At 35.7% G+C, this 25474-nt stretch overlaps 2 protein-coding genes across 4 annotated transcripts; both read right to left on the bottom strand.

Annotated features, from left to right (window-relative positions):
• Positions 1-286: 286 nt before the first annotated feature.
• Positions 287-3981, bottom strand: LOC123316756. Its single transcript, XM_044902972.1, has 2 exons — positions 3961-3981; positions 287-1225 (listed from the first exon to the last, which is right to left on the bottom strand). Exons 1-2 carry the CDS (start codon positions 3979-3981, stop codon positions 638-640), a joined length of 609 nt encoding a protein of 202 aa, XP_044758907.1. The 3' UTR covers positions 287-637.
• A 151-nt stretch (positions 3982-4132) lies between these two features.
• Positions 4133-25397, bottom strand: LOC123316953. Of its 3 annotated transcripts, none has more exons than XM_044903277.1 (2): positions 25332-25397; positions 4133-5071 (listed from the first exon to the last, which is right to left on the bottom strand). In XM_044903277.1, exon 2 carries the CDS (start codon positions 4970-4972, stop codon positions 4484-4486), a length of 489 nt encoding a protein of 162 aa, XP_044759212.1. In that variant the 5' UTR covers positions 4973-5071; positions 25332-25397; the 3' UTR covers positions 4133-4483. The 3 variants fall into 3 exon arrangements, with proteins under 3 accessions (XP_044759212.1, XP_044759210.1, XP_044759211.1); XM_044903275.1 differs by lacking the exon at positions 25332-25397 and adding an exon at positions 14062-14306; XM_044903276.1 differs by lacking the exon at positions 25332-25397 and adding an exon at positions 7777-7930.
• Positions 25398-25474: the final 77 nt, after the last annotated feature.

The following is a 25474-nucleotide window of genomic DNA, read 5'->3' as shown; positions in this document are numbered from 1 at the left end:
AAAAACAAAATAAGTACCTCCTTGGAGTCGTAATGATGTAGCCCAGTGCTCCAAAGAATGAAGAGGAATAAGACAATACAGACATATAGAAGCCTGGAATGTACTGCTTCTCACAGTGAAAAATCCCACAGACATGCTGACAACAAGGTTGGCTTCGACAGGTGAAGATATTCGGTGATAAACATATACCTAATATGAGATCACCAATTCTCAAATATTTACTTTACCGAGTTCCTGATAAATCCATGCTGAATTGTCTGCTCCAACAATCACGACAAAAACAACCTTTCGATATAAGAAATTCTTTATTAATCGATAACAGTTTTCGCTAGTCCATCTACTTGATCACAATAATTTAAATAATTTAATAGCATTACTTCAATATCAATATAATCATCTCTATAGGAATATATGAATAATAAATAACAATAAATATACTAGAAGTACTTATTAGACAATCGTTTTCACTGGTCTATCGAATCGAGACCTTCGATTTTTCCAATTGATATAAAAAGAGAAAATCAATTAACAGAAACCTCCGAAAATAGGGAGGTACAAACAACAATCCGTTAAATAAATACAAAATCAGACCTTGGTTTTTACGTTCGTCCAAAACGAATCGAATTTAATTGGCGATTTAAGGATAGAAATTTTGTAGCGCGTCGCTGTACAGGGCGTTGTAAGAATCCCTGAGTATGCTGATTGTATCTGATGGTTTTCCGTTGAAGACGAATTTGTTATCCAGGTTGATGATCGGGGAATCTGTGGGCTTTGGATGTTCCATGGGTTTTTTCGTGGTTGTCGGTTTGTGCGGGTTCTGGTAATTGTTGGCAGACCACTGGTAAATGTTGCTGGGTTTTCCGTTGGCCAGGAAGTTTATCGGTAGATTCAGGAAGTTGCTGCTCGGATTTGACGGTTGGGACATGTATCCCATACCCGGTACGAAAATGTATGGTTGTGGGGGTAGAGCTATGTAATATATGGGAGAATTGAAGGCGTTTCCTGGAATCACCTTTTGAACCTTTCTTCCTGAAGGTGAGATGGCACGTGCGATGTCATCCTCGTTAACGTAATTGCCACTATCTTCCAAGTCTAAGTTGTCGAAGTCGTAGTCGTTACTAGGCATGTAATTGTAGTAGAGCGCCCTGGCTTTTCTTTGGTCAATTGGTGAACAGCTTGAGGGCTTGAGAGGTGCGAATACGCAGACCAAGATGAGAATGTAAATCTGAAACAAAGAAATTGTTTGAACAACTTTCACTCAATGCAATACTGGCGACGAACCCAGGAAGTCAATACTAACTAATTAAATATTTTTAGTTCTATGGATATTTTCATTATGTTTCAATTTCACAGTTTCTATCTGTCTTCATAGATATTTTGAAAAGTTCATTAAAGTTTTTTCTTTGAATTCAGGTCAAATACAATAATTTTCACCAGAAGAATCTACAATAGTACAAGAGCCGACGATTCTAAATTGTGATTTACTAGAGCGTAGTGAAGACCTAGTGGATTTTGAAGATTAGATGGTAGAAAGAAAAAAAAAAGGTTCTATATGATGTATGCACTTTCAGCGGTGGGGAAAGCGTCTGCAGGTTCTCAAAGATGTAAAAAAAATCGTCTGGTATATATACTCGAGCGTGTCAGATTAAGATATTGTATATACCCTACGTGTCTCTGATAATAAATTCATGTTAATCTGATAGTTTGCGTGGTGGGGCTGGCCGTACGGAAGAGTTGAAAATGTTGAAGAAAAAAATTTCAAGCTTGTCAGATTTTTAGAGGATATGTTAATTGGACCCAAAGGAAGCTTCTTTTCAAGAGACTGACAATTCGGGCATGAAGCAAAATCACAGCAGTTCTTTGAAACATACTACAGCCTTTTTAATTATAGGCTTTACATTGCACAGGACAACAACCCTTTCATAAATCTGCTCAGACAAAGACTTTAATCTTCGCAGATAAATCATAAGATTCGGCAGAGGATAACCATTTTTCGGGGATAATTATCATTTATTCTGGAATTATACAGTTCATTCGGATCTGTGTTATATATTTCAAGATGGCTTGAATATTGAGACGAATCGATAAACTCTGCTTTGAGAGGGAAATCCGACACATTGGATTTTATGAATTTAACAACTTTCTCTCATTCAAAAACAACCTTGAACCAAGTCATGTGAAAAAGCTTTTAAAAATGATCAAATCGAAAAGAAACCTTTTGTGGCGGATATAACCATCTGCACTTCATACAAAAGAGCATTAAAACGATAGAAATTATTCTTTTTACTGTGCCAATTAATTAAAAACAGTTCCGTGGCCGCCTATGCCACAAAGGAATTAATACGAAGGCGATCAAACTAGAAATATGTTTTTCAGAAAACTGGGAACTGAATTGCCTCATTTTCTACCTCGGAAGCGGTCAAAGACTCCTCTTCCTGTGTGACTAATTAAGATTTACAGAAGTTCTTAGCCAGCAAGCACCGGGGCTCCATGAAGTGCTAAAATACACGTTTGAGGTGGTAACAAACGTTAAGTAGTATACACGATGATGAAGCAATAAAAACTGAAACAAAACCGAATATTCTTGAATGAACAACCATTAAATTAACATTTGCGTGATTCATAAAATTGTTGAACATAAATCCGGGAAAGTAGGTACTGCCATTATCTTCCAGGTGTAACCAGTGGCGTACGCTGCATTGCAGCGTCCTTCCCAAAATGCAAACGCTCACAATTTTCAACTGTATATCCAATGCATTCGAATGACCGGCATTTAAAAAATATTTTCGAAAAATGTATCGGCAAACATATATTTACTATCTGGTGTGACGCCAACCAATTCATTAATTTCATAATTCCGAAATTCACATATGAATTAATGAATGGAAGCAATACTTTTTAATGCTATAAAATCGGTGTGATCAATATCAACCCATATAACCAGTCTAATATTGATCATTCTCTTTTTAATGGATTTTTCTCAACAAATCTACTTACAAAAGTACTTGTTCTAAAGAAGCACTTTCAGTACCATAATATGATAGAAGTGCTTAGCAATGATAAATATCGAAAACACTTTGAATTATGACAAACAAGAGTTCAAATTGACCAATCTCACTCCGGTACTGAAATTGGAATGTTATCGAGGTCTACATACTGTCTGAATGTTTTTTCTTCAATTTTGATTGATGATTTTGGAATGGGTGGATCTTGATCAAAATTTTGCAGTGTTTTTGAATCATTATCTCCGTCAATTTCAAAATGTTGTTATAGGATCTGCCACTGAATCCAGCATAAAATGAATTGGACCAAGTTCTTGGCATCTTCATGATACTATAATCATCAAGCTCATTCATAAATTAATGAGCATAAGGATTATCCGATTATTTATGGCCAACGAACATGCAAAAACTTTTTATTACACCCAATAAAAAACGTTCGAAGTCGATCAAGAAGAAATTTAACAGCAACTTGGCGACGAATCGATGAAACACTAAAATAAAATCTATATAGTGCAATTATGCAACAATTCTGCACCTTTTGGTTTGAACCAAACAATTCTGAAGATTGAAAATTGAAGACAAAACATTCAGCAAACATTTTATTCATTGCCAAGAAGTAGCAACATAGAACAATGTTTAATGCTCATATACAGTGCAGGCGAACTACTGTTCAGTAATAAAAGTTTCATATTATGTTATGTTATACAGAAAATCTAATGAAATCGCGGCCACACAATGTTTTTTTACCAATTTTCTCCTAGTATTTCATATGTATTGTGACCTAAAGAGGATCAAAGTTCAGTAGACATCGTTAAGCTGCAGGATGAAGTTGCTGGTCGACTTTAAAAACAAAATAAGTACCTCCTTGGAGTCGTAATGATGTAGCCCAGTGCTCCAAAGAATGAAGAGGAATAAGACAATACAGACATATAGAAGCCTGGAATGTACTGCTTCTCACAGTGAAAAATCCCACAGACATGCTGACAACAAGGTTGGCTTCGACAGGTGAAGATATTCGGTGATAAACATATACCTAATATGAGATCACCAATTCTCAAATATTTACTTTACCGAGTTCCTGATAAATCCATGCTGAATTGTCTGCTCCAACAATCACGACAAAAACAACCTTTCGATATAAGAAATTCTTTATTAATCGATAACAGTTTTCGCTAGTCCATCTACTTGATCACAATAATTTAAATAATTTAATAGCATTACTTCAATATCAATATAATCATCTCTATAGGAATATATGAATAATAAATAACAATAAATATACTAGAAGTACTTATTAGACAATCGTTTTCACTGGTCTATCGAATCGAGACCTTCGATTTTTCCAATTGATATAAAAAGAGAAAATCAATTAACAGAAACCTCCGAAAATAGGGAGGTACAAACAACAATCCGTTAAATAAATACAAAATCAGACCTTGGTTTTTACGTTCGTCCAAAACGAATCGAATTTAATTGGCGATTTAAGGATAGAAATTTTGTAGCGCGTCGCTGTACAGGGCGTTGTAAGAATCCCTGAGTATGCTGATTGTATCTGATGGTTTTCCGTTGAAGACGAATTTGTTATCCAGGTTGATGATCGGGGAATCTGTGGGCTTTGGATGTTCCATGGGTTTTTTCGTGGTTGTCGGTTTGTGCGGGTTCTGGTAATTGTTGGCAGACCACTGGTAAATGTTGCTGGGTTTTCCGTTGGCCAGGAAGTTTATCGGTAGATTCAGGAAGTTGCTGCTCGGATTTGACGGTTGGGACATGTATCCCATACCCGGTACGAAAATGTATGGTTGTGGGGGTAGAGCTATGTAATATATGGGAGAATTGAAGGCGTTTCCTGGAATCACCTTTTGAACCTTTCTTCCTGAAGGTGAGATGGCACGTGCGATGTCATCCTCGTTAACGTAATTGCCACTATCTTCCAAGTCTAAGTTGTCGAAGTCGTAGTCGTTACTAGGCATGTAATTGTAGTAGAGCGCCCTGGCTTTTCTTTGGTCAATTGGTGAACAGCTTGAGGGCTTGAGAGGTGCGAATACGCAGACCAAGATGAGAATGTAAATCTGAAACAAAGAAATTGTTTGAACAACTTTCACTCAATGCAATACTGGCGACGAACCCAGGAAGTCAATACTAACTAATTAAATATTTTTAGTTCTATGGATATTTTCATTATGTTTCAATTTCACAGTTTCTATCTGTCTTCATAGATATTTTGAAAAGTTCATTAAAGTTTTTTCTTTGAATTCAGGTCAAATACAATAATTTTCACCAGAAGAATCTACAATAGTACAAGAGCCGACGATTCTAAATTGTGATTTACTAGAGCGTAGTGAAGACCTAGTGGATTTTGAAGATTAGATGGTAGAAAGAAAAAAAAAAGGTTCTATATGATGTATGCACTTTCAGCGGTGGGGAAAGCGTCTGCAGGTTCTCAAAGATGTAAAAAAAATCGTCTGGTATATATACTCGAGCGTGTCAGATTAAGATATTGTATATACCCTACGTGTCTCTGATAATAAATTCATGTTAATCTGATAGTTTGCGTGGTGGGGCTGGCCGTACGGAAGAGTTGAAAATGTTGAAGAAAAAAATTTCAAGCTTGTCAGATTTTTAGAGGATATGTTAATTGGACCCAAAGGAAGCTTCTTTTCAAGAGACTGACAATTCGGGCATGAAGCAAAATCACAGCAGTTCTTTGAAAAGGCAAAACAAATTGTTTTCTACTTGTACATACTCGAGCGTGTCAGATTTTCAAACAGATCTCAATATGACAGTTTGAAGATGATAACAAGGCATTTTTTTACATATCTCCCTTCTTGTACCACTACTAATCGTTTCTGTATTTATTATGAATGTTGTAGATAATAAAATTTTATACAACTTTTGTCTGAAGAAATTTTGCATACTCTTAACACCGTTTTCGAGCTAGAGGGTGATAAGAGCCAGGAGCTTAGCAACACATGCGACCAACGACAATGTAGAAACCCAGTCTAATGTACATTCATCGACATATATCTCGAAAACGTTCAAACGTAGACAAAATTGCTTCGGGCAAAACTTGTAGAAAATGTTATGCCCTACAACTTTTATAATGAATGCGAAAACAATTTGAAGCCCAGGAGAGGAGGTAATTCAAAAAAACTGATTTTTGTGACCTTTATGGTCAATATTTATTGTTTCGGCTTGCTGAAACAGTCAGATTATATTTCTTCCGTTATTCTCGAATCATTAGCTTCAAATTGAGGAATAAAGCCAACGCGCTCGAGAATGTACACGTGAAGTTTTTTTTTTTGTGTGGCGCCCTCCCACACATTTTCGTGACGCTTAAATTGTAAGAGAGTAAGAGAATGCATAATTTTCAACATGTAATTAACCACATTATATCTTAATCTGACACGCCAAAGTATTTCCAATGATTGTTTCTTCTTTTACCATTCTGTCTAGGCTGTCCTAGACAGTTCCCCTATATACAGGTGTAATTTTTGATACTCTACGGGGTCTCCCCTTATATTAATCTGACACGCACGCATAAATCGCGAATATTCCTCTTGGGCTTCCCAACTACAATAGAAATTCTATCGATATTTTCTGTTCCTTCCTGAACAAATCAATTTCTATGTTAAATTGCTACAAATTATTCATTTGAATGAAAGTGAATGGGTTAATGATTCCGTGAATTGGCACCCTAGTATATTTATACGTTTCTTGCGAAATTAATTTTGCTTTCGAACGTGTGAGAGTGATGTCAACTGTTGGAATCAATCAACATCAATTCGATCAAGAAGTCACGTTGAATATCTCATTAGTATTCAACTTGAGGTCGAAATTTTACTGTTTGCGACTGTTTCTCCATAATCATGAGGAAGGTAGCCGTAGAATACGCAGTTTTCAAGAATACATGTCAAGGAATCTGTGGGATAAGACGTCACTATGAAAACCGTTCGATATTGTTATTAGGGAAAGAATACGACAATTTCTGTCCAATATTGATTATCCTTCGTTAGTTGAAGACAAATAATTACTTTTGTTTCGATTCTATCGTTAAACGCTTCAAGGTTGTCTAATTTTCTTCCGAAGGTGAGTGAATTTGAGGTGATTTTACCATTTCATTCCGATTGACGTCAAGAAGCCTTGTGGGTGCTTATTACTTGGATGGGTGACCGTTCCGTCCTGTTATTTTTCGTTAACCGAATCAGTCAATCGATGTTATACTTATTTTGAATTCGGGATATGGAGCTGTTTAATGCTGTTTCAAAAGTGTTAAGAAACTTCGAAAAAATGTTTAGGAAAGGGAGACAGTTTTACGCAGCAAACTATTGTTGATTGAAACTGAGACATTCAATTCAGATTCACTTTAATGCCTTAATACTTCACAACTCCTCACAAAGGTAATAAGAATCTCGCAAATCAGGGATGATTTTATTTAATCCTCGAATTCTATCACTTCTACACACAATAATCACGTTCCTAATGACATGTTCGAATCAAAACAAATCAACAAGGAGAATGCTTTCTTCCCATTTCAAAACAACAAGATGTTACTTCTCACGAACGTCTCTAATTGATCTGAGGAGCCCTGCATGAAATATTCTATTAAGTTTTTGTACCATTGTTATTATAATCAAATTAGAGACATTTATGAAGTCGAAATTATTTATTAAGAGAAAGCGTCATAAGCATTTACTTGAATGGTATTCATTGTGCAATTAGAAGTATAAAAAAAATGTTAGGCGTTAGACGCATCAAAGAAGAAAATATTCATTACCTCAAATATTTCTCTGCGGCATCTTGTGAAGGAAATTGTAGTATGATTAGCGTGAAAGCTTTTTCAAGCTTTTTGAATTTTTTTCATCTCTCGAAATGTAGGTTAGGATACTCTAGGTCTATGTTGATTATAGTACCTTTTTAAACACCCAACTTGTATACTAGAGCATATTATCAAATGGATTCTATATTGATAATTCAGAATATTTTTGATCAAATAGTTTACTTCATCCACTCACTCGTACATTCATCTGCATTCACAGGGAGAAAGGGTTCTTGTATCATACAAAAATTGCATAGTACCCTGTTACGCTAACCTCTGCCAGAACTGTATCTCATACACATTCTATAATTTTTATTTGGTGTTAAAAATTGTAATGCTCTTTATCGAAAGAAGTTTTTTCTGAGATGTATTTATTGTTTCAAACTCGAAATTTTTTTTTTTTGATAGAAATGCAAGAAAGGAGACCTCCAGGAGAGGCTTTCGTTAACGAGCAATAATTATGACCTGAAATTTCTGAAGAATTCCATTTCAGCAAGTCCGATTCGGAATAGGTATAAAATTGCAATAAGTGAATGCACCTTCATCCTTCAAGAATTTGTGTCTTTATGGTTTATTAGTTTTTCAACTCCGTAGCATAGCTAATTCCGCTTCACATACAAAGGTGCTCATTAGAATCATCAACAATTTTCTAGAGGTCTTCAAAAACTCGTAAAATCAGAATTCTAGATGTATGTTGAACTATCACCAGAAAAACGGCAGTTTCTCTTAATAATAGCCTTCAGAGTGCCTAATTACAAACTAGATTCATATTCCGTCGACTTCGCCTCTCGAGGATCTCGATAAAATCAGATATTTCATAGATCCTTTACTCGTTTAACTAATTTTTTATTTATTATGGAATTTTTAATCATCACATCCCAGTTGAACGTTTAGAATTGAATACTCATATCAGATTAACATGATGATATGAAAATACGTTCAGGAAATCATATAATTAAGCGTACAACAATAATCGTACAAAAAATTATATAAATATTGTATTTTTGCAGAATAATTTTTCACGCCAACGATAGTTTAATAGATGTAATGGAATAAAAATGGAGGAATTGAAAATCATTGCTGACAACTCCCTATCAAATTTCCCTTGATAATGAGGAATGCATCAAACCAATCAGTAACGTTTTGGAGTGTTCATTGTATCCTCAATTTGAGTACCATAAAAGCGAAGTCATTATAGAATGTTCCATTATGGGTCTCCTCTTAGCAGCTGGCAATAATAACTTGTACTTTCTTCAAGGAATTAATCTGGTTTTATTCGGAGTAAGTTGGGAAATGATGAGGTCAAAAAAATGGCAATTATTCTTTTAAATCAGGATAATGGACGCAGACTTTGTTCTTGTTCCCATTGAAAATGAGATGTATCGATATGATAATTGTCATGTTTCGATATTAATCTGTAATTATCATCAGGACAAGTGAAAATACTTATCTGGAGTAGGTATATTCACGTTATAATAGAGCAGAATACAATAAAGATCCGAAATAACAAATACCACTAGAAAGAATGGGTTATTGCAATAAGGATTGAAGGAATTTTTTTTCAAATTTAGATTTCGTACTACAATAACATGTAAGGACACCGTGTGTTCATTTCCAGTAGAAGAATTTTGAGTTGAGAGTTTGTGTAACTTAAAGGGAGAGCAAGGGAACAAATTCATTAATGATGAAATTGATGGCAATATTATGTTTTTTTTCTTTGAATTTGCAACATCTACCTACCCTCGTGATTCTGCGATTTGAAGGTAGCTGAGCAAAGAAAATATTCGTGAATTAACGATATTAATCTAATGAAAAGTCCATAAGCATAAAAAAAACCCCTTCTTTAATGTTTCAATACTATCTTCGTTGTCATAAAATGGTTCATTACTCAAACTGTAAGTGGAAAAACGTAACATCGAGACTGTGGCTTATATTCTTCAAGAAAGCAGTTGTCATGTTCGAAAAAATTAAGTTTAGTCCTCTCATCGAAGTGTCTATCGTTGGCAACGTTGTGTTGTTTTTTGCAATTTTCTGAGGTGATTTTTATTTTATGCAATTTGTACTTCTGTCCAATACACTTCACTGCTCTCTTTCAAAAAGTTATTAAAGTTTACCTCCCCAAAATTTGGCCTGACGATCAAATCAATCCTATAATTTACCGAAATCGTGTGAAGTACCTAACTGTGAATTTTTTTCACAGTAGTAACGAAATCCACTATCAAATCAGCATCCAGCCAATCAATATCACACTCAATTTAGCGTTGTGTGAAAGTTTTGAAACAATATGATCCAAAATTGCCTCGGCTAACTGTAAGTTACCTAAACTGCCCATCGATGCCCAGATTCCGTCGGCAATTTGATGGATTTATTATTGCATACTGTATTAATCGGATGCTACGGTATATCATCATCGCACACCGCAAACTTTTTTTTAATGATTCAATTCAATCACGTACCTATACTGCCGACCATCTATTTCGGGATGTATCTCTATGGTATGGTTTTTACAGAAAGGGGAACTTTTCATTAAGGTTCAATAACACACAAGTACAATTTTTGGCTTCTTGTGCCATATACCGGGTGAGAAGTTCACGAGTATTGACGATGTTAAAGGTCAAAAAATCCATCCACAAACTTGCCAAATTGATACTACAGCATAGAAGGTTTCCAAAATACAAGATTACAGGGAGTTATTGATAGTCTAGACAGAATTCATATATGAAGCTATTTTTCCCAACAATTTCTTGGCGATAAATGTCCTTTCTATGTGACATGGAAAAACTGAATTGCAAGTTTCAGAAAAAATCAATTTTCTATTGAAGATGAAGACAAATATCAGAAAAAATGCCTGAATGTTGACCAGATACGTGCATCTCCTAGTTTTAGTATACCGGGGGTATATTTTCATATAAATGAAAATGGGAAATAAAATGCCGGATAAGAGATGAAAAATTATTCATGAAGCAAAAGAAAGCGGAAAAATGTTGGTTAGGTATATTAATTTCTTAATCAAACGTATAATCGTTGGAAATTCACGCAACATCTGATTTTCAGTTCATTGTTCTAAAATGAATGACGTGAAATCACTTAGCATCAGTGTGGTACATCAACTAAGTTTATGAGTAACCTAACAGCATGAACTGAAAATTATGGATTTAGTTTCAAGATTTTCGCTATTATTTCCAATAATAAAACTTCAAAATCAACGATCGGCCCATATACAGGGTGTATTTAAAGATGAGGTGTGTATACATAAATGGTGAAGATGTTTGTAACGATATATGATCATTAATATTTAATAACGTGTTATTTGCTTCACAAATGCCAAAAAAACAACCAAATTAAGGGTTCCCTATTGAAATCAAGCTGCGAAAATAAAAACAAATAATAAAAAAATAGCTTTAATCATGTATCTCTCATTTCGTGAAAGTAGGTAAACCTTTCAGCGATTATTAAGGAAGATTAGCATGAAATACCCATGAAGACTTGTAAGTGGTACCGTTTTAACTGAAAAACTCGAAAAATACGAGTTTCATTGCTCGGGTAGAACATTATAAATCCAGATATTAATCGTCCGTAGATCCTGGTAGAAACATAAACAAGAACTGCAATATTTTAACTCACTTCAGCAGTGCGTGTTCCCAAGAACACCGACCCAGATAACGAAAAATTGGAGAAAACAACAACTTTCCACAATTTTTATTAAGAAGAGAAGTAACAAATACGAGATATACGCATGCAGGAATTTGCAATGTTTTACTCAGGATATTTCAGAAAAAAAATTGAAAATGAATTTTAAAAATATGTATCATCACCTTCTTATGATTTTCATTTCTTTATTACCTAATTAATAAATTTATAATTCAAATAATCAAAATTGAAAAATCTCTCACATTTATTATGCATCTATATTTATTTATCCTTGAAAAAATATTCTTATTGACTTCTCAAGGAGATTGATTCTCGTGTGAAATGTTTCATTCAAACGTTCAAAATATTCAAATTACAACAGAAATACCAACTTCATCAGACTCTGCAGATCACATACCATGTTGGGTCGATTCCTTTCAAGAACGATAATCGATTATAGGTAGAAATAAACCTATTTGCATCGATGTTTGTAACAAGAAATTAACATAATTAGTCATAAAATATAAGGAGCGTTTGCTTGCTTAGTAGAGTGAAGAAGATTTATTGGCAGTTACTGAAATCGAAGACTGTGTGAATTCGAGTTATAACTGTTGAGTTCTCCTGCACTCAACTCACAATTTTCAATGGTTTTTCAGCACGATATAGGTTCATTTCAGCTAGTGTTTCTATTGGCCATAACAGTTTCGAATGTAATAATGAAAGTGCCTGATTCTGATGGTTTTTCAAGTGAAAATCTGAAAATTTTTTGTGAAAGATTGAATCTGGAATCTTCACCATATCATTGCACCTTTTTGTACAATCTGAAACTACATTCTCAGCCATATAATATCGGACATTCCAACTCATATCAATCAATTTGTTCAATGTGGTTGAATGATACAGGTTCCAATTCCAATTGTAAATTTGGAAATTCTTCAATCTTCGAAACAAGATCACGAAAAAACGAATTATTCATTCAATCAATACCGCTTTGGATAAACTTAGTGATTGTTTCAATGAGATGCAAATTTCTTTATCTCTAGATTCTGTAATTAACGACATATCTGTTGGTTAAATTATCATCTACAAGGATCATTTCCTATGGTGAGGAATTCCAAGATGTGGGCCAAATTCTCAAATGTTTTACCAGCATTCCTGAATATTTAATTGCAGTTTGTTTACCCGATTAAATTCATTAAACACTTCTGGCTCTACTTCTGGAAACTATTGTTTGAACAACTTAACTTTAGCTTAACCACTATAAGCAATGACTAGCTATATATTCCATCATCTCTGAACAAATAAAATAATTGATTTGTATCGTTATAAATCAATCTCCAATTCAAATAATGATGAAACCAGAAACACATAAAAGCTTTCATAGTTTGTTTGAGAAAAAATCTTAGAGCCAGTATAATAGCATAAAACGGTAGAGACCTGAGACTTGAAGAGGCTGATGAAGTGAAACACTTGTTTGATTTATGCTACTCTTTTAAAATGGAAGAGTTGTATTCAGTTGATATCAATCAAACAAAAAATCTTCAACAAATATTATTTCTGAAAATTTGTGATGAACGATCAAGATCATTTTAATGCTCAACATATCTACATCAAGTTTTCAATTGGAAAAGTGTAGATTCTGTTGATGATAGAAAGCTACAGATTCAGGTTTTTCTTTTATTATGGATCTGAAAAAATGATTTTGTAATCCTCGAAGCAGAAGGGCTGATTTTCATAATAATAATTGGTATCTTGATAAATAAATTCTTTCTTGTAACGGTTCAAGTTACAATTATCCGCAATCAATTAAAACATGTCATATTTATGCTCCTTAGGCACAATAAATAATATGTTATTGGAAGCAATTACAGTTTTACCTTAATTCTATTAAGTTTCTTGTACCATCATACTGGTGATAAAACATAATTCAATTTATATATTGGAGATGACAGTCTAATCAAATATGAATATGAATTAGACGTTTTACAATGCAAATCAATGGATACAGAAATTGATAAGAAATTTTGTTCAGCAATGGCACAATTCATTGCTTTCCTGCGGACCTTCAAGAATGGTGAAAAATTTAAGGAATATAAAATAGTAAGGAGTACAATTTTCCTTTCGAAATTAATTGAAATTTGTTAAGCGACAAGGACAGGGTGGTACTCGAAAATTTTACATTCGTTGGCTGAAATGAATTATCAGAATTAACACTATGGAAGGTTTCAGGGAGCATTTTTTTTCGTGCTTGATTTCAAAGATTTTCATTGAAACCAATATTATTTAATTTGTAAGAAGTATCTGATTGCTTTCTTGGTACTGTACATAAGTAGTCGAAACATTTTTTGCGTTTTTTGGAATGCCTAAATAATTGTATTTCCTATTATTGATTATCATAAACTTATATTTGGCAGAATAAAATATTGACATTTTTTCGCTGTCTCAGACAGCAAGTTTTAACAAATCAAAATAATGTTGCCTGTGGCTTTTGAATTGAATTTTGAAAAAGTCTTTTTTTAGGAAAATTAAGCAACATTTTACCGTTCATTTTTCTACTGCCAAATTTGAACAGTTCTATTTAGTATACAGATAAAATTGCAATTTTCAACTCACCTTCATTTTAAACAATTTCACTGGGAAAACCCCTATCCTGTCGAAACCTCGAACCCCTGACTGATAGCGTATCTTCGTTATACGACCTTGGTCGGCCTTGCACTTGTATTACCGTAGTACTGCCTTCCAATTCGAAGGTACCACTTGAACCCCACTTGGTACCACTTTGGAGTATCTTTATGATGTTTGAACCGTGTATACGCGGCTACTGAACGAGATGGTACTTTTGTCGCTTATGAAATAGTGGTACGAAAGAAGTGGTACCGTCCGATTTTTTTTTATCGCGAACGGTTTTGTTTCAGCGGAACCACTAGAAAGTAAATCCATCCACACCTCCATGATTGTTCTCCAATTGTCTTCGAGAGGGGGATGGATTATTGTATTCATTTATGTGTATCATTCAAATTTCTCGGTTTGGAATATTGTCCATTATTGAAAGCACGAACGAGGTGTGAAGTTGGTACTTTCAGTTTGCTCCAGGCATAACGTTAATTTTTTGCTATGGCCATTGTTGACTGCATTTGTGACATTGATATTAGTTCATACGTGTGGATGCTTGTATTTATACATACTCAAGCGAAAAAGGAATACCTTGTATTCATTGGAAGTATTATACACGAAAAAAATGGAAAGCTTTCAAATGGAAACTGAGATAATTACAACAGAATTCTTCAAGCTTTTCTCACAATGAAAATACTTCTGGAGAAATTTTTGCCGTTCAACATATGTCATGTAATTGTTTATTAGAAAGAAATGTTCAATGGACTTCGTTAGATATATTTGGATCGCTGAATACCAGAAGATTGACCACACCATGCAACCCATTTTAATTGATACGCGAGTACTTATTATTTCGAACATCCAAAAGAATTTTGATTGTTCTGTTGCGTCCGGTATAACTGACGAGACGGCACTGAATATAAATATCGAATTTTAATTATCAAAATCATAGCAGGCTTAAGAGCTGCTGCAAATTTCTTGTATTTGTCATAAAAAATCACAGAATAGAGCTAGACTAGTTTTGTTATTGACGAAAATCATTTCCATGCGAGTTGGAAAAAAAGAACTTTCGTTGGAGTTTGGAGAAGCGTATGTTTGCGTATAAACGCACATTTTATGGTCCTCATGACACTAAATGGCTTGACAGAAAATAATCACAAAAGCTCATTTCTTGCTTGTCCACAACGGGCCAAAATTGTCAATGACAGTACAGATGCATGGCATTTATCGAATGGATTGGTCCACTGCTTCTCCAGACCAGATTTGTATTGAACATGATCTTCAATATCACATCAATAACACCGCTTACCCGACCCACCGCAGACAATACAGCAGCTCACCAATGATTTCATAGAAATTTGGCAAAAAGTTTCTCAAAGTTCCACTGATAACCTCATTGACACAATGCCGAATAGAGTGAGAGCAATACAAAGAGCTAAAAGAGGACACACCCGGTTTTGAACCTTGATTTCAAGGTGATTGTAACAGAAGGAATCTTTTTTAAGCCTTCAGACTCCACCAGATAGAATCTTCATTTTGTTAATGCCTCTATCCAGCTTGGCATGGAATTTTATACCATCCAACTGGAGGAAGGTCAAAGTCGTTTATATTCCCAAGGCGGGAAAAACAGACTCACAGCCTAAATCATTCCGACCGATCAGTTTAATTTCGTTCGTGATGAAAACTCTTGAAAAGATACTAGACGAGCACGTCAGAGAGGTGATTCTACGAAAGCATCCCCTGAGTGCTCATCAGTATGCCTACCAGAAAGGCAAATCCACAGATCTTGCCCTCAATAATCTTGTCGGCAGGATCAATGAATCTCTCAACTCCAGGGAGATTGCAGTGGCTGCCTTTCTGGACATTGAGGGAGCCTTTAATGCTGCCCTTACTGAATCTCTAGTGAGGGCTGCCAAGGTTAGAGGTGTCCCTCCTACCATATCGAATTGGATCAGCACAATGCTGAGCTCCAGAAACATCATAACCACGCTTTGTGGCGAAGCACTTAGATTCAAAGCAGGCAGAGGTTGTCCGCAAGGAGGTGTACTATCACCCCTTCTCTGGTCACTTCTGGTTGATGATCTAATTGCAATTATCAGCTCGCTTGACGTATATGTCCAGGCTTACGCTGACGACATAGTTGTTTTACTGGAGGGCAATGACGATGCAACCATCTCAGATGCTCTTCAGGAAACACTAACAGTAATTCAGGGTTGGTGTGATGGGGAGCAGTTAGGGGTGAACCCCTCCAAGACCCTGATTGTCCCCTTTACCAGGAGAAGGAAATTTCAAATCCTTCCTCCAACTCTCTACGGTAAGACCATTCCACTCGTAGAGGAAGCCAAATATCTAGGCATTACCCTGGATAGGAAGCTTCTATGGAACTCCCATGTGGAAAAAGTCGTCCACAAAGCCAGGCACTCCCTATGGGCCTGCCAAAGGATCTGTGGAAGGACATGGGGGATAGCGCCGAAGCAGCTCCGCTGGCTATACGTCACGGTGATCAGACCATTGGTCACCTATGGCTGTGTCGCCTGGTGGTCCTGCACTGAACGCGTTCTAACCCAAAACAAACTTACCAAACTCCAAAGAACGGCTTGCCTCATGATTTCGGGGGCATTCCGCTCTACTCCAACTTCGTCCATGGAGATGCTATTAGACCTCCCTCCCCTTCACATTTTTGTCCAGGGAGAGGCAAGACTAGCAACCCACAGGCTCCACCACCTCACCGTGAACGAGCCTGACAAACTCACTTTCGTGCCCAGTCGTCTGTCGGCCAACTGGAGGCTGACGTGGTGATGGGCATGAGAACTGATCAAATAATCACAAGAACCAGCACCGAGGGAACATTCGTTTCTGTGATTCCAAGCAGGGACGAATGGCTCCATCACAAGGATTTCTATTTACAAGGACCTTGCTGGTTTACTGATGGCTCCAGAACCAGTCAGGGATCTGGAGCCGGAGTCTACAGCCGTAGACCGCTGACCAAACTCAGTGCTAGTCTGGGAAAGTCGGCGACAGCTTTTCAGGCAGAAATCTTCGCCATTGATCTGTGCGCAGGCCATTTACTTGACAGTGGCTGGGCGGGCAGATCGATAAAAATCCTTACGGATAGTCAAGCTGCGATCAAATCTCTCGCGGCTGACAAATGCAACTCGGCACAGGTATTTGAGTGCAGATCTAAACTCACCAAATTGGGAAGTTTGAACAGACTGCAACTGATTTGGATACCTGGACACTCTGGCTTCAGTGGCAACGATGTATCGGATGCTCTGGCCAGAGAAAGCGCGACATCAACGCTTATTGGCCCGGAACCTAGCATAGGAATTCCCAATTCCTTAATCAGGGACCGAAACAACAGCTGGATAAGGCAAAAGGTCCTAGAGTACTGGCGCAACCGACCTGGATTGCGTCACTCGCATAGGGCTATTTCAGTGCCTCCCAGCCCATACACCAGTCGCTGGCTAGAATTTTCTAGAACTAATCTGAGATCCATAATAGCGGTTTTTACAGGACACTGCAGACTCAGAGCCCACCTCAAAAAACTCAAGATCGTCAACGACCCACTCTGCAGACTCTGCTTAGAGGAAGACGAAACAATTGAGCATATCCTCTGTGACTGCCCGGCGGCAGACAGGGTCAGACTCGGAGTTTTCGGCTCTCCGAAGATGATCCTAGAGGAACTCAAGAATCACTCCCCCTCCGACATCATCTCCTTTTTGGGTAGGATGGGACTAGAGGGAGAGATTTAGCTCTTTGAGCATACTTGTGTGCTACAATAGACCGTTGGTCGCGGTGGCAGGTTTGGGTTAGTCCGTCCAACACACCCAGCAATCAGTAAATCAGTAAATCAGTAATGCCTCTATTAATCTCTAAAGTAGTCTTGCTTATGTACTGTTACTGTTACATTTCAGGTCCACCATATATAGACACCTAACTTAATACATCAGTACATATACAAAACCTTTTCCTATTTTCCCTTTTTAGGTACACCAATTATCCAATTTTTGAGCAGTTTGTGAATGTGAAAGAATAATAGTTGAAAAGAATCAAATCAATAATTTATTATTTTCATGACATATCATAATTTTTCTCTTTTCTACTTGAATCTATTGAAACTAGGATTGGTGTTACTGATATGATCGTTGTTTTTATTTTGATGAAAACGATTGTTTCTGAAAATTTGATTCGAATTTTCAATTCGAAATAGTTCTTCCACTATTATCGTTTTTTTATTTCTATAATTGTTTTTTCGGAGTTATTCACATTTCACCGAAAAAAAACTTTATTCGTGGAATAGTAAACAGAAAGGAATTATTCTCGCAATTCATAGCTGAATTAATAATCTATAGAATGGGGAATTGATGAAAGTAATTTGATGGATATGAATCGAGTAAAATTGATGATAAAATGAAATATAGGTATACCCATAAGAATGCTGAAGTTTTTATTCTTCCTTCCTCTATCTCATGAATAATAAAACATAGAAATGATAAATTTAAATGTGTGAAATTATGTCAAAACATGGCAGTAGGTAATTAGTTTTTAATCACAATAATATACAAGACTTTCAACTCACCTTACCTCAATATTGCGTCCAGGATGGCAATTAAATGCGTCTTTGATCATTTTTCTTTTTATCGTGTATATTCGATGTGATGGTATCAATTAAACTGAAAATTGTATCGTTAAAGCTCTGAATCGTGGCTCTCACTTTTCTCAGTGAAAATATGGAATTATGGAGTCAGTTTGTGGAGTGAAACTCGGGATGTATATACATAAATACCCAAGAGTTACACTACAATAAGACAATATTCTTATTGAAAAAAATTAACATGCCTCATTGAATTGATACCTCTGGACACAATCCAGCAAAAAACAGATTATGGGTTTATTAAATTTTTTTACAATGTTGAGCATGTTACCTATACTTAGTATAAATAAACGTGATTTCGCAAATCTGATTGAGAAACGCTGCAGAAGTATGTGAAGGGATTATCCGAAAGCTGAATTACTTTTGCGCCAATTTTCACTTTCGCACAAGGTTTAACAATAAGAGAAAGTAAGCAATGCCGAAAATTTCGGACTTATTCAGGAATGAAAAAAATAACACGGTTTAAGTTCAGGCAAAATTTGAGGCTGTTAAGAGTACAGATCCAGGTGCAAAAAGTAGTTTTTCGTTGATCTAAAAAAAACGACATTTGACATATCTAATTTCCAAACGAAAAGTCGACTATTTTTGAAGGCAAGTACTTTTTCGCCCCCAAACTCTTTTCGTCCTGAAACACTTCTCGTCTGCACAAAATTTTTTGCCAAGTTTCAAGAACGGCTATGGTACATGCAAATGCTTATGTTTTGATCAGTTACCGGAAGGTTCGGGTGACTTGGGACAGTCCTGTAACTTGGGACAAGTACCCCCTTGCAGATTTCTTTGTTTCTTACAGTTCTTACCATTTATGAGTGAAGGGACAAACTTATAAGATTGTGTAGCGTCTTTTCGTTTAGTTTAACAATTAATTCTTGTTGAGTTTGCCGTGACCAGAGCGTTTGAATTGACAGGAAAAATTAACGAATTCAGGAGATTAAAAGGGCATTTTTTTATGGCCCTTATACTTTCTAGTGTCCTGTACATGTGTTTCACTTTGTGCATGTGTAATTTTTTTTCTGGATACGCTGGATATTGGTACATTAGATATGTCATGAATCAAGGTTGTTTTCAAATCAAGCGTCAACACGGATCTCATTCATTTATTTTGTTGTTTCATAGGGTGACTTGGGACAATGCCGAATAGATACAAGCGATGCATTGGCAGCAGGAAATATGCCGATTTTTCGCAGGATATTATTATTTACGTTATTCCTAAAAGAAATCACCAAAGAATGAAAGAAATCAAAGTTCCCTTGTTTTGTTTAGTTTTTTTACATTTGAGTTGCAATATATTTACTTTCGCCGTAATAGGGGTTTATCATTTAATTTCCTTACCGAATTTCAACTATATAATCACAAATTCTAATTTTTCAAAACTATACACCGTCCCAAGTCACCTGTTTCATTTGAAAGTGGAGAAATCAATGGATTTCAACTCGTGTCCCAAGCCTCCCAACTCGGTGGATGATTTAGGACAAGTATATTTTATTTTTTTTTAATTTATATCCGAATTCTGAAGCATGTTATACATCCTAATCAATAGTCTGAGACATTTAGCATAATTGGACCTCTTTCTCACATGAAAATAGGTCACCGTTTTGAAATATGACAAGTTGCATTTCAAAATCGTCCCAAGTCACCCGAATCTACGGTACATGTTCCATTCATTTGAGTATTTTATCCGAAGTATATTGCAAATGGTGAATTTCGTGCCTATTTCCGATAATTGATTACAAATGCAGCTTTATCGGAGAGTTTTCGTGCATGAATCTCTCAAAAGTAACCAGATGCATCTAATACGATGAACTTGGTACTGAACCGTTCATTGTCCAGCCATATGTTTATGTTTTGTTTCGTTTTTGCGATGCCAGTCCCGTACTTGAAATTCGATGAAATTTTGTCGAACTTCTAGGGGTTGTATCCCAGCCATCTTGGATATTTAATATAGACAATTTTTGGTTAAACGACTTATTTTGATGAGTACTACCTTCTGTCAAACAAAGCCTCACCCTGTATATACCAATTATCTTGTTATTGGCTATGCTCCAAATTTCTCTAGACCACCCTGCAGACAAAGGATTAGGTCCATCGGGCGAGGAAACAGTTGTGAACATCGTGCATATAAAATAACGAGAAAATATGGAGATGACGTCGTAAATAAGACGAAACTCTGCGCGTAAAGTGCAATTTCCGCCACATTAAATCGCATCATAAGAATGGCAACGCTTGCACCGCATAATATCGAACTGCATTTTGAATTTAACAGTAAATTTCCGCAATAATATTAACCCACTAAAGACGAACAATAAACTTAATTCGGACAAGTGTGTGCTATTATTAACCTCCATGTTCATCCAAGAGAAGAAATGTAATTTACACCAGACGCCGGCCTACTAGATGGTGATATCCAATTTAGGATGGAAAGCATTTTCGATAAAGTTTTACATTATCATTTTTCGTTCACTGATTGCGTGATGAGTGCTCCTCTGGGAGAAAGTTCAATAAATATTGCGAGAAGATAGCAGATGACTCTGCCCCGTACGAGGCTTCTGCCTTAACGCCAATTTGAAGCCATTAAAATTGCGAGAACGCAGATTATTCGCCGAAAGTGAAATTATAAGATGATCGGTGTTTTTTTATAAATTATTTATGGATCCGCCAGCTTGATCGAAATTATTCATTGTCGGTTTGTTAGTAAAAATTGGGCGGATATTTGGATACAGCAGTTATAAGAATAGCATAAGAAATTGAATTATTATAACTCCAACTACAACTTGAGAAGGGATTATAACACAGGCCAACACACATTTTGGTGCCTGCGATTTGTTAACTGTTCCTGAGTAATTTTTGGATGCAGAATGTAAAAAAGTTCTCAGATTTTGTCTATCAGATCTAGTTTTTGAGATTTTTTAAAAAAATTGTGTATATAATTTACGTTATAACTGTTATAATATATAATATTACTATTGACAGTTAAAAAAAACAAAGATACATGGATTTAAGTATTTATTGCAAAAACTTGATTTACATAATTACATTAGTCACTAATCACATAAAAATTTTCTTTTATACGATTTTCTAGAATGGAGTTTACTAGGGCAGTCTCGCTGAAGGCTCCAGCAGTAGTCTGCCATCATGTGGCTATCCCATCGTCTTTGATAACGATCTTCCATAGTTTTAATATCCTGATGGAATCTTTCCCCCTGTTCTTCACTACAATCACCTAAGTTTTCTGGAAAACGATCTAGGTGGCTGTGGAGGTAGTGAACTTTTATACTCATGTTACAGCCGAGAATATTAAAATTTGAAAGCATAGTTTCCACTAATTCTACGTAATTCTCTGCTTTATGATTGCCAAGAAAATTTTTGTACTACTTGAACAAATGAACTCCAAGCGTTAGATTCAGTTCGTTCATTCGTTCATTGATGTGGTGAATTGTGGATCTTTAACAAGTTGCCTTATTTGAGGACCATCAAATATACCAGCTTTTAGTTTTTCCGTGCTAATGCCAGGAAATTTACGTGACAAATACCCAAAACAATTTCCATCTCGATTTAAAGCCTTCACAAATTACTTCATTAGGCCTAGCTTGATATGCAAGGGCGGAAGTAAGATTTTTTTCTCTTGAAACCGAAGGTTCGTTGATCACGTTTTGTATTCCTTGAATCATGACATCTCTTGAAGGCCAATTTTTGTTAATCCAGTGCTCATTTTTAGCTCTGCTGTCCCAAAGGCACAAAAAACAAGGATATTTTGTATAACCACTCTGCTGTCCAAGGAGGAAGTTAATCATTTTTAAATCAACACAAATTGACCACTGATGTTCTTTGAATTTAATTTTTCTCAAAACTAATGCTACTGTTTCATATTCTTCATTCATGGTAGTAGAATGACCAATAGGAATTGAGCCATATTTGTTACCGTTATGTAAAAGAACACATTTTAAACTACGTTTTGGACTGTCAATATACCATTTAACCTGTACCGTGTATCTCAGAAACTAGAGCTGATAGAAAAAATCTGGTGGCATTTTTGGAATCAGCACATTAAAAATATCTAAAATCAGATGTTAGATTTCCGGCACCAAATTTTTTTTTCATTTTGTTGGCCTGTGTAATCAATGGAATAATTTCCAATGCGGAGGACTTAGGAAGATGATTGCTCTATGAAAATAAGCAGGGGTAGTTCCTATAAATTTTTTTCGAAATCGACTTCCCTTCCAAGATATAGCCTTTGGAAGGCGATGACGAGTTGACAGTTTTTAATTTTTTTTTCCGGTTCTAAAAAACAACGAGTCATAAAACTATACATAATATGAAGCACTAAGTAGATGTATCTAACTCAAACAATTTTTTAGATCTCATAACTGTATTATTAGAATTTGAAAATAACAACCCCTTATGATTTTGTTTCAAAAATTCTTTTCGTGGGATAGATTTTCGAGAAAGAAAATTCTCTTATGGTTTCCCATTCAATTCTGGAGAAAAAAAGTCTGCTGCACAATTTCGATACAGTCGATACTTTTCTCGGAATAAATAAAAACTTACAAGAAGTTCTGATCACTGTTCATTCCATTTCATCGTATAGAATGACGCTAAAATATATGTTGTTATTTTCAACCCCTAATAATAAAGTAATGAGATCTAAGAAAATTGTGTGAGTAACATCTACTTAGTGCTTCATATTAGAGTCATTCGGGGTAACTGAGCGCAGTGGGTAAGTGTGCGCAGTGCTTATATCTCGACTGTGCAATGTATGAAAGAGGGGTTCATTTGGGTGAAGCAAGGTCGTAGAATCCCCAAATTAGTTTTTCATAGGAGTGCGACGTGCCACGTTTCTTCAACTTTTTATTTGCAATCAATCAAATTCACTAGTTTTCTTGTTAATTTTTAGCATCTCTGCACATTCTGCCAGGTCCAAGTTCCGAGTCCCTCAGTGTTAAACAATATTTTATTCGATCATGGGCATATTAATCTAAATATATAATAAAAAATTTTAGGTTCTCTTAGCTGCTCAACTCTATAAGAACGTCAATTCAAATTTTGGCTTACTGGGGAAAGTGTGCGCGGGTAAGTGTGCGCATAGATTCATTATATGGGCATTGGTTCAGTGAGGAATAAATTATGACATTGTTGATTTTCTTTGTTAAGACTCGATCAATATTGTCCTATTTATTTGCTCAGAAAATTATGAAGAGCCACCATCAGGGGAATGTATCAAGTGTTGTGTTCATCAAGAATTGTGGCACGAACAATAATGCGCTGCTTGTAAAAAGGCGCTTCTGGATTGACAATAAACATTATTTCTCTAATATTGTAACATTTTGATGACATTATTTTGTAATTTGTTTTGATTGTGTGGTTCACTAAGCACTGCGTTCACTTACCCCGTGAGGGTGCGCACACTTACCCGCAATACGGGGCATGTGAACGCACTCCGACTTTCTCTATTAAATTCTTTTTTGTGGAAAGAAAATGTTTTTTTTTGTTTGCTTTTTGATGTTTTCTTATAGATTAGAAAATTCTCTATCTTATGAATATGTTTTAATTTTCCTAGCTTCAACATTTGAAACAGGGTATGGCTTGAAAGGCAAAAGTGCGCACAGTTGCCCCGAATGACTTCATAGTGTTCCATAGAATGACGCTAAAATACATGTTGTTATTTTCAACCCCCAATAATAAAGTCATGAGATCTAAAAAATTTGTGCGAGTAACATCTACTAAGTGCTTCATATTATGTATAGTTTTATGACTCAGTGTTTTTAGAACCCGTAAAAAAATTAAAAACTGTTAACTCGCCATCGCCTTCCAAAGGCTGTATTTTGGAAGGGAGGTCGATTTCGAAAAAAATTTATAGGAACTACCCCTACTTATGTTCATCGAGGAATCATCTCCCTAATTCCTTCGCATTTGTTTGCAGACACCCTGTATTTCCAATCATCTTCAAAGTGCAAATGTGTTCGCTTCATTTTTCTTTCACGAGGGTTGGACAAATTTCAACTTTGCTGTTAGCTTAGATAGAGTTTAGATGAGATTACTGACAGATTTTCAATTTTCCACATCTGCCAAATTCCCTGTCTCCTACCTCTTCTCGTAAGTAGCGATAAATCCCAACAAAACACCAAACGAAAGATTTTCCAGATGATTTCACTCTATTCGCCGTTTATATTTTAGAAACTTCACCATCGCTCCTCATAATTAATAAAACACCCTTCCCCCATATCATTTTCAATTTACTCTGATAGGCGTACAACGGTAAGAATAAATAGCTATATTAACAGGTAAATGCGGTGTTAACCATAGAAATTCTTCAATTTAATATCTAATATCACTCAACTATCAATTTGCATCGGAATACTTCCACATCTTGATCTCCCAAACCACTTTCAATTTGATAAATCTCATTTTAAACAGTTAACTCTATTTCAATTGTGAATTAAGTCTGAAATTATGATGGAGTGGAAGCTTTGTTCCAAATATTTCTACTGATCGTTTAGGAAGTAACGTAGATATTTGAATCAGGCAATCATTATTTCTGATCGACGAAATTTTCCAGGGGAAATTTGATGATGATGATGATGACGTAAATAATATCACGGTTATGGGTCAACTAAGTTCATACCTTAATAACCAACACCCAATATAACTATCAAAATTGGATAGCCATATAAGTAAAGAGTACATTATTTAATGAAACCAATCATCTAATGTATAGAACTCACCGAATTTTAAGACAATACATAGAAAATTTGTCACAATTACTCG

This window comes from Coccinella septempunctata, chromosome 7, assembly GCF_907165205.1.
Source record: "Coccinella septempunctata chromosome 7, icCocSept1.1, whole genome shotgun sequence".
In the NCBI taxonomy this organism is placed as follows: Eukaryota; Metazoa; Arthropoda; class Insecta; order Coleoptera; family Coccinellidae; genus Coccinella; species Coccinella septempunctata.
Note: the sequence above shows the minus strand (reverse complement) of the source record. Positions and strands in the feature narration are given on the sequence as shown.

Coding starts and splice junctions, on each gene's coding strand:
- LOC123316756 (XM_044902972.1), bottom strand. CDS start 3,981: ATGTCTGTGGGATTTTTCACT. Junction 1,226..3,960: donor TGTCTGTGGGATTTTTCACT/GTGAGAAGCAGT, acceptor TCTTTGTTTCAG/ATTTACATTCTCATCTTGGT.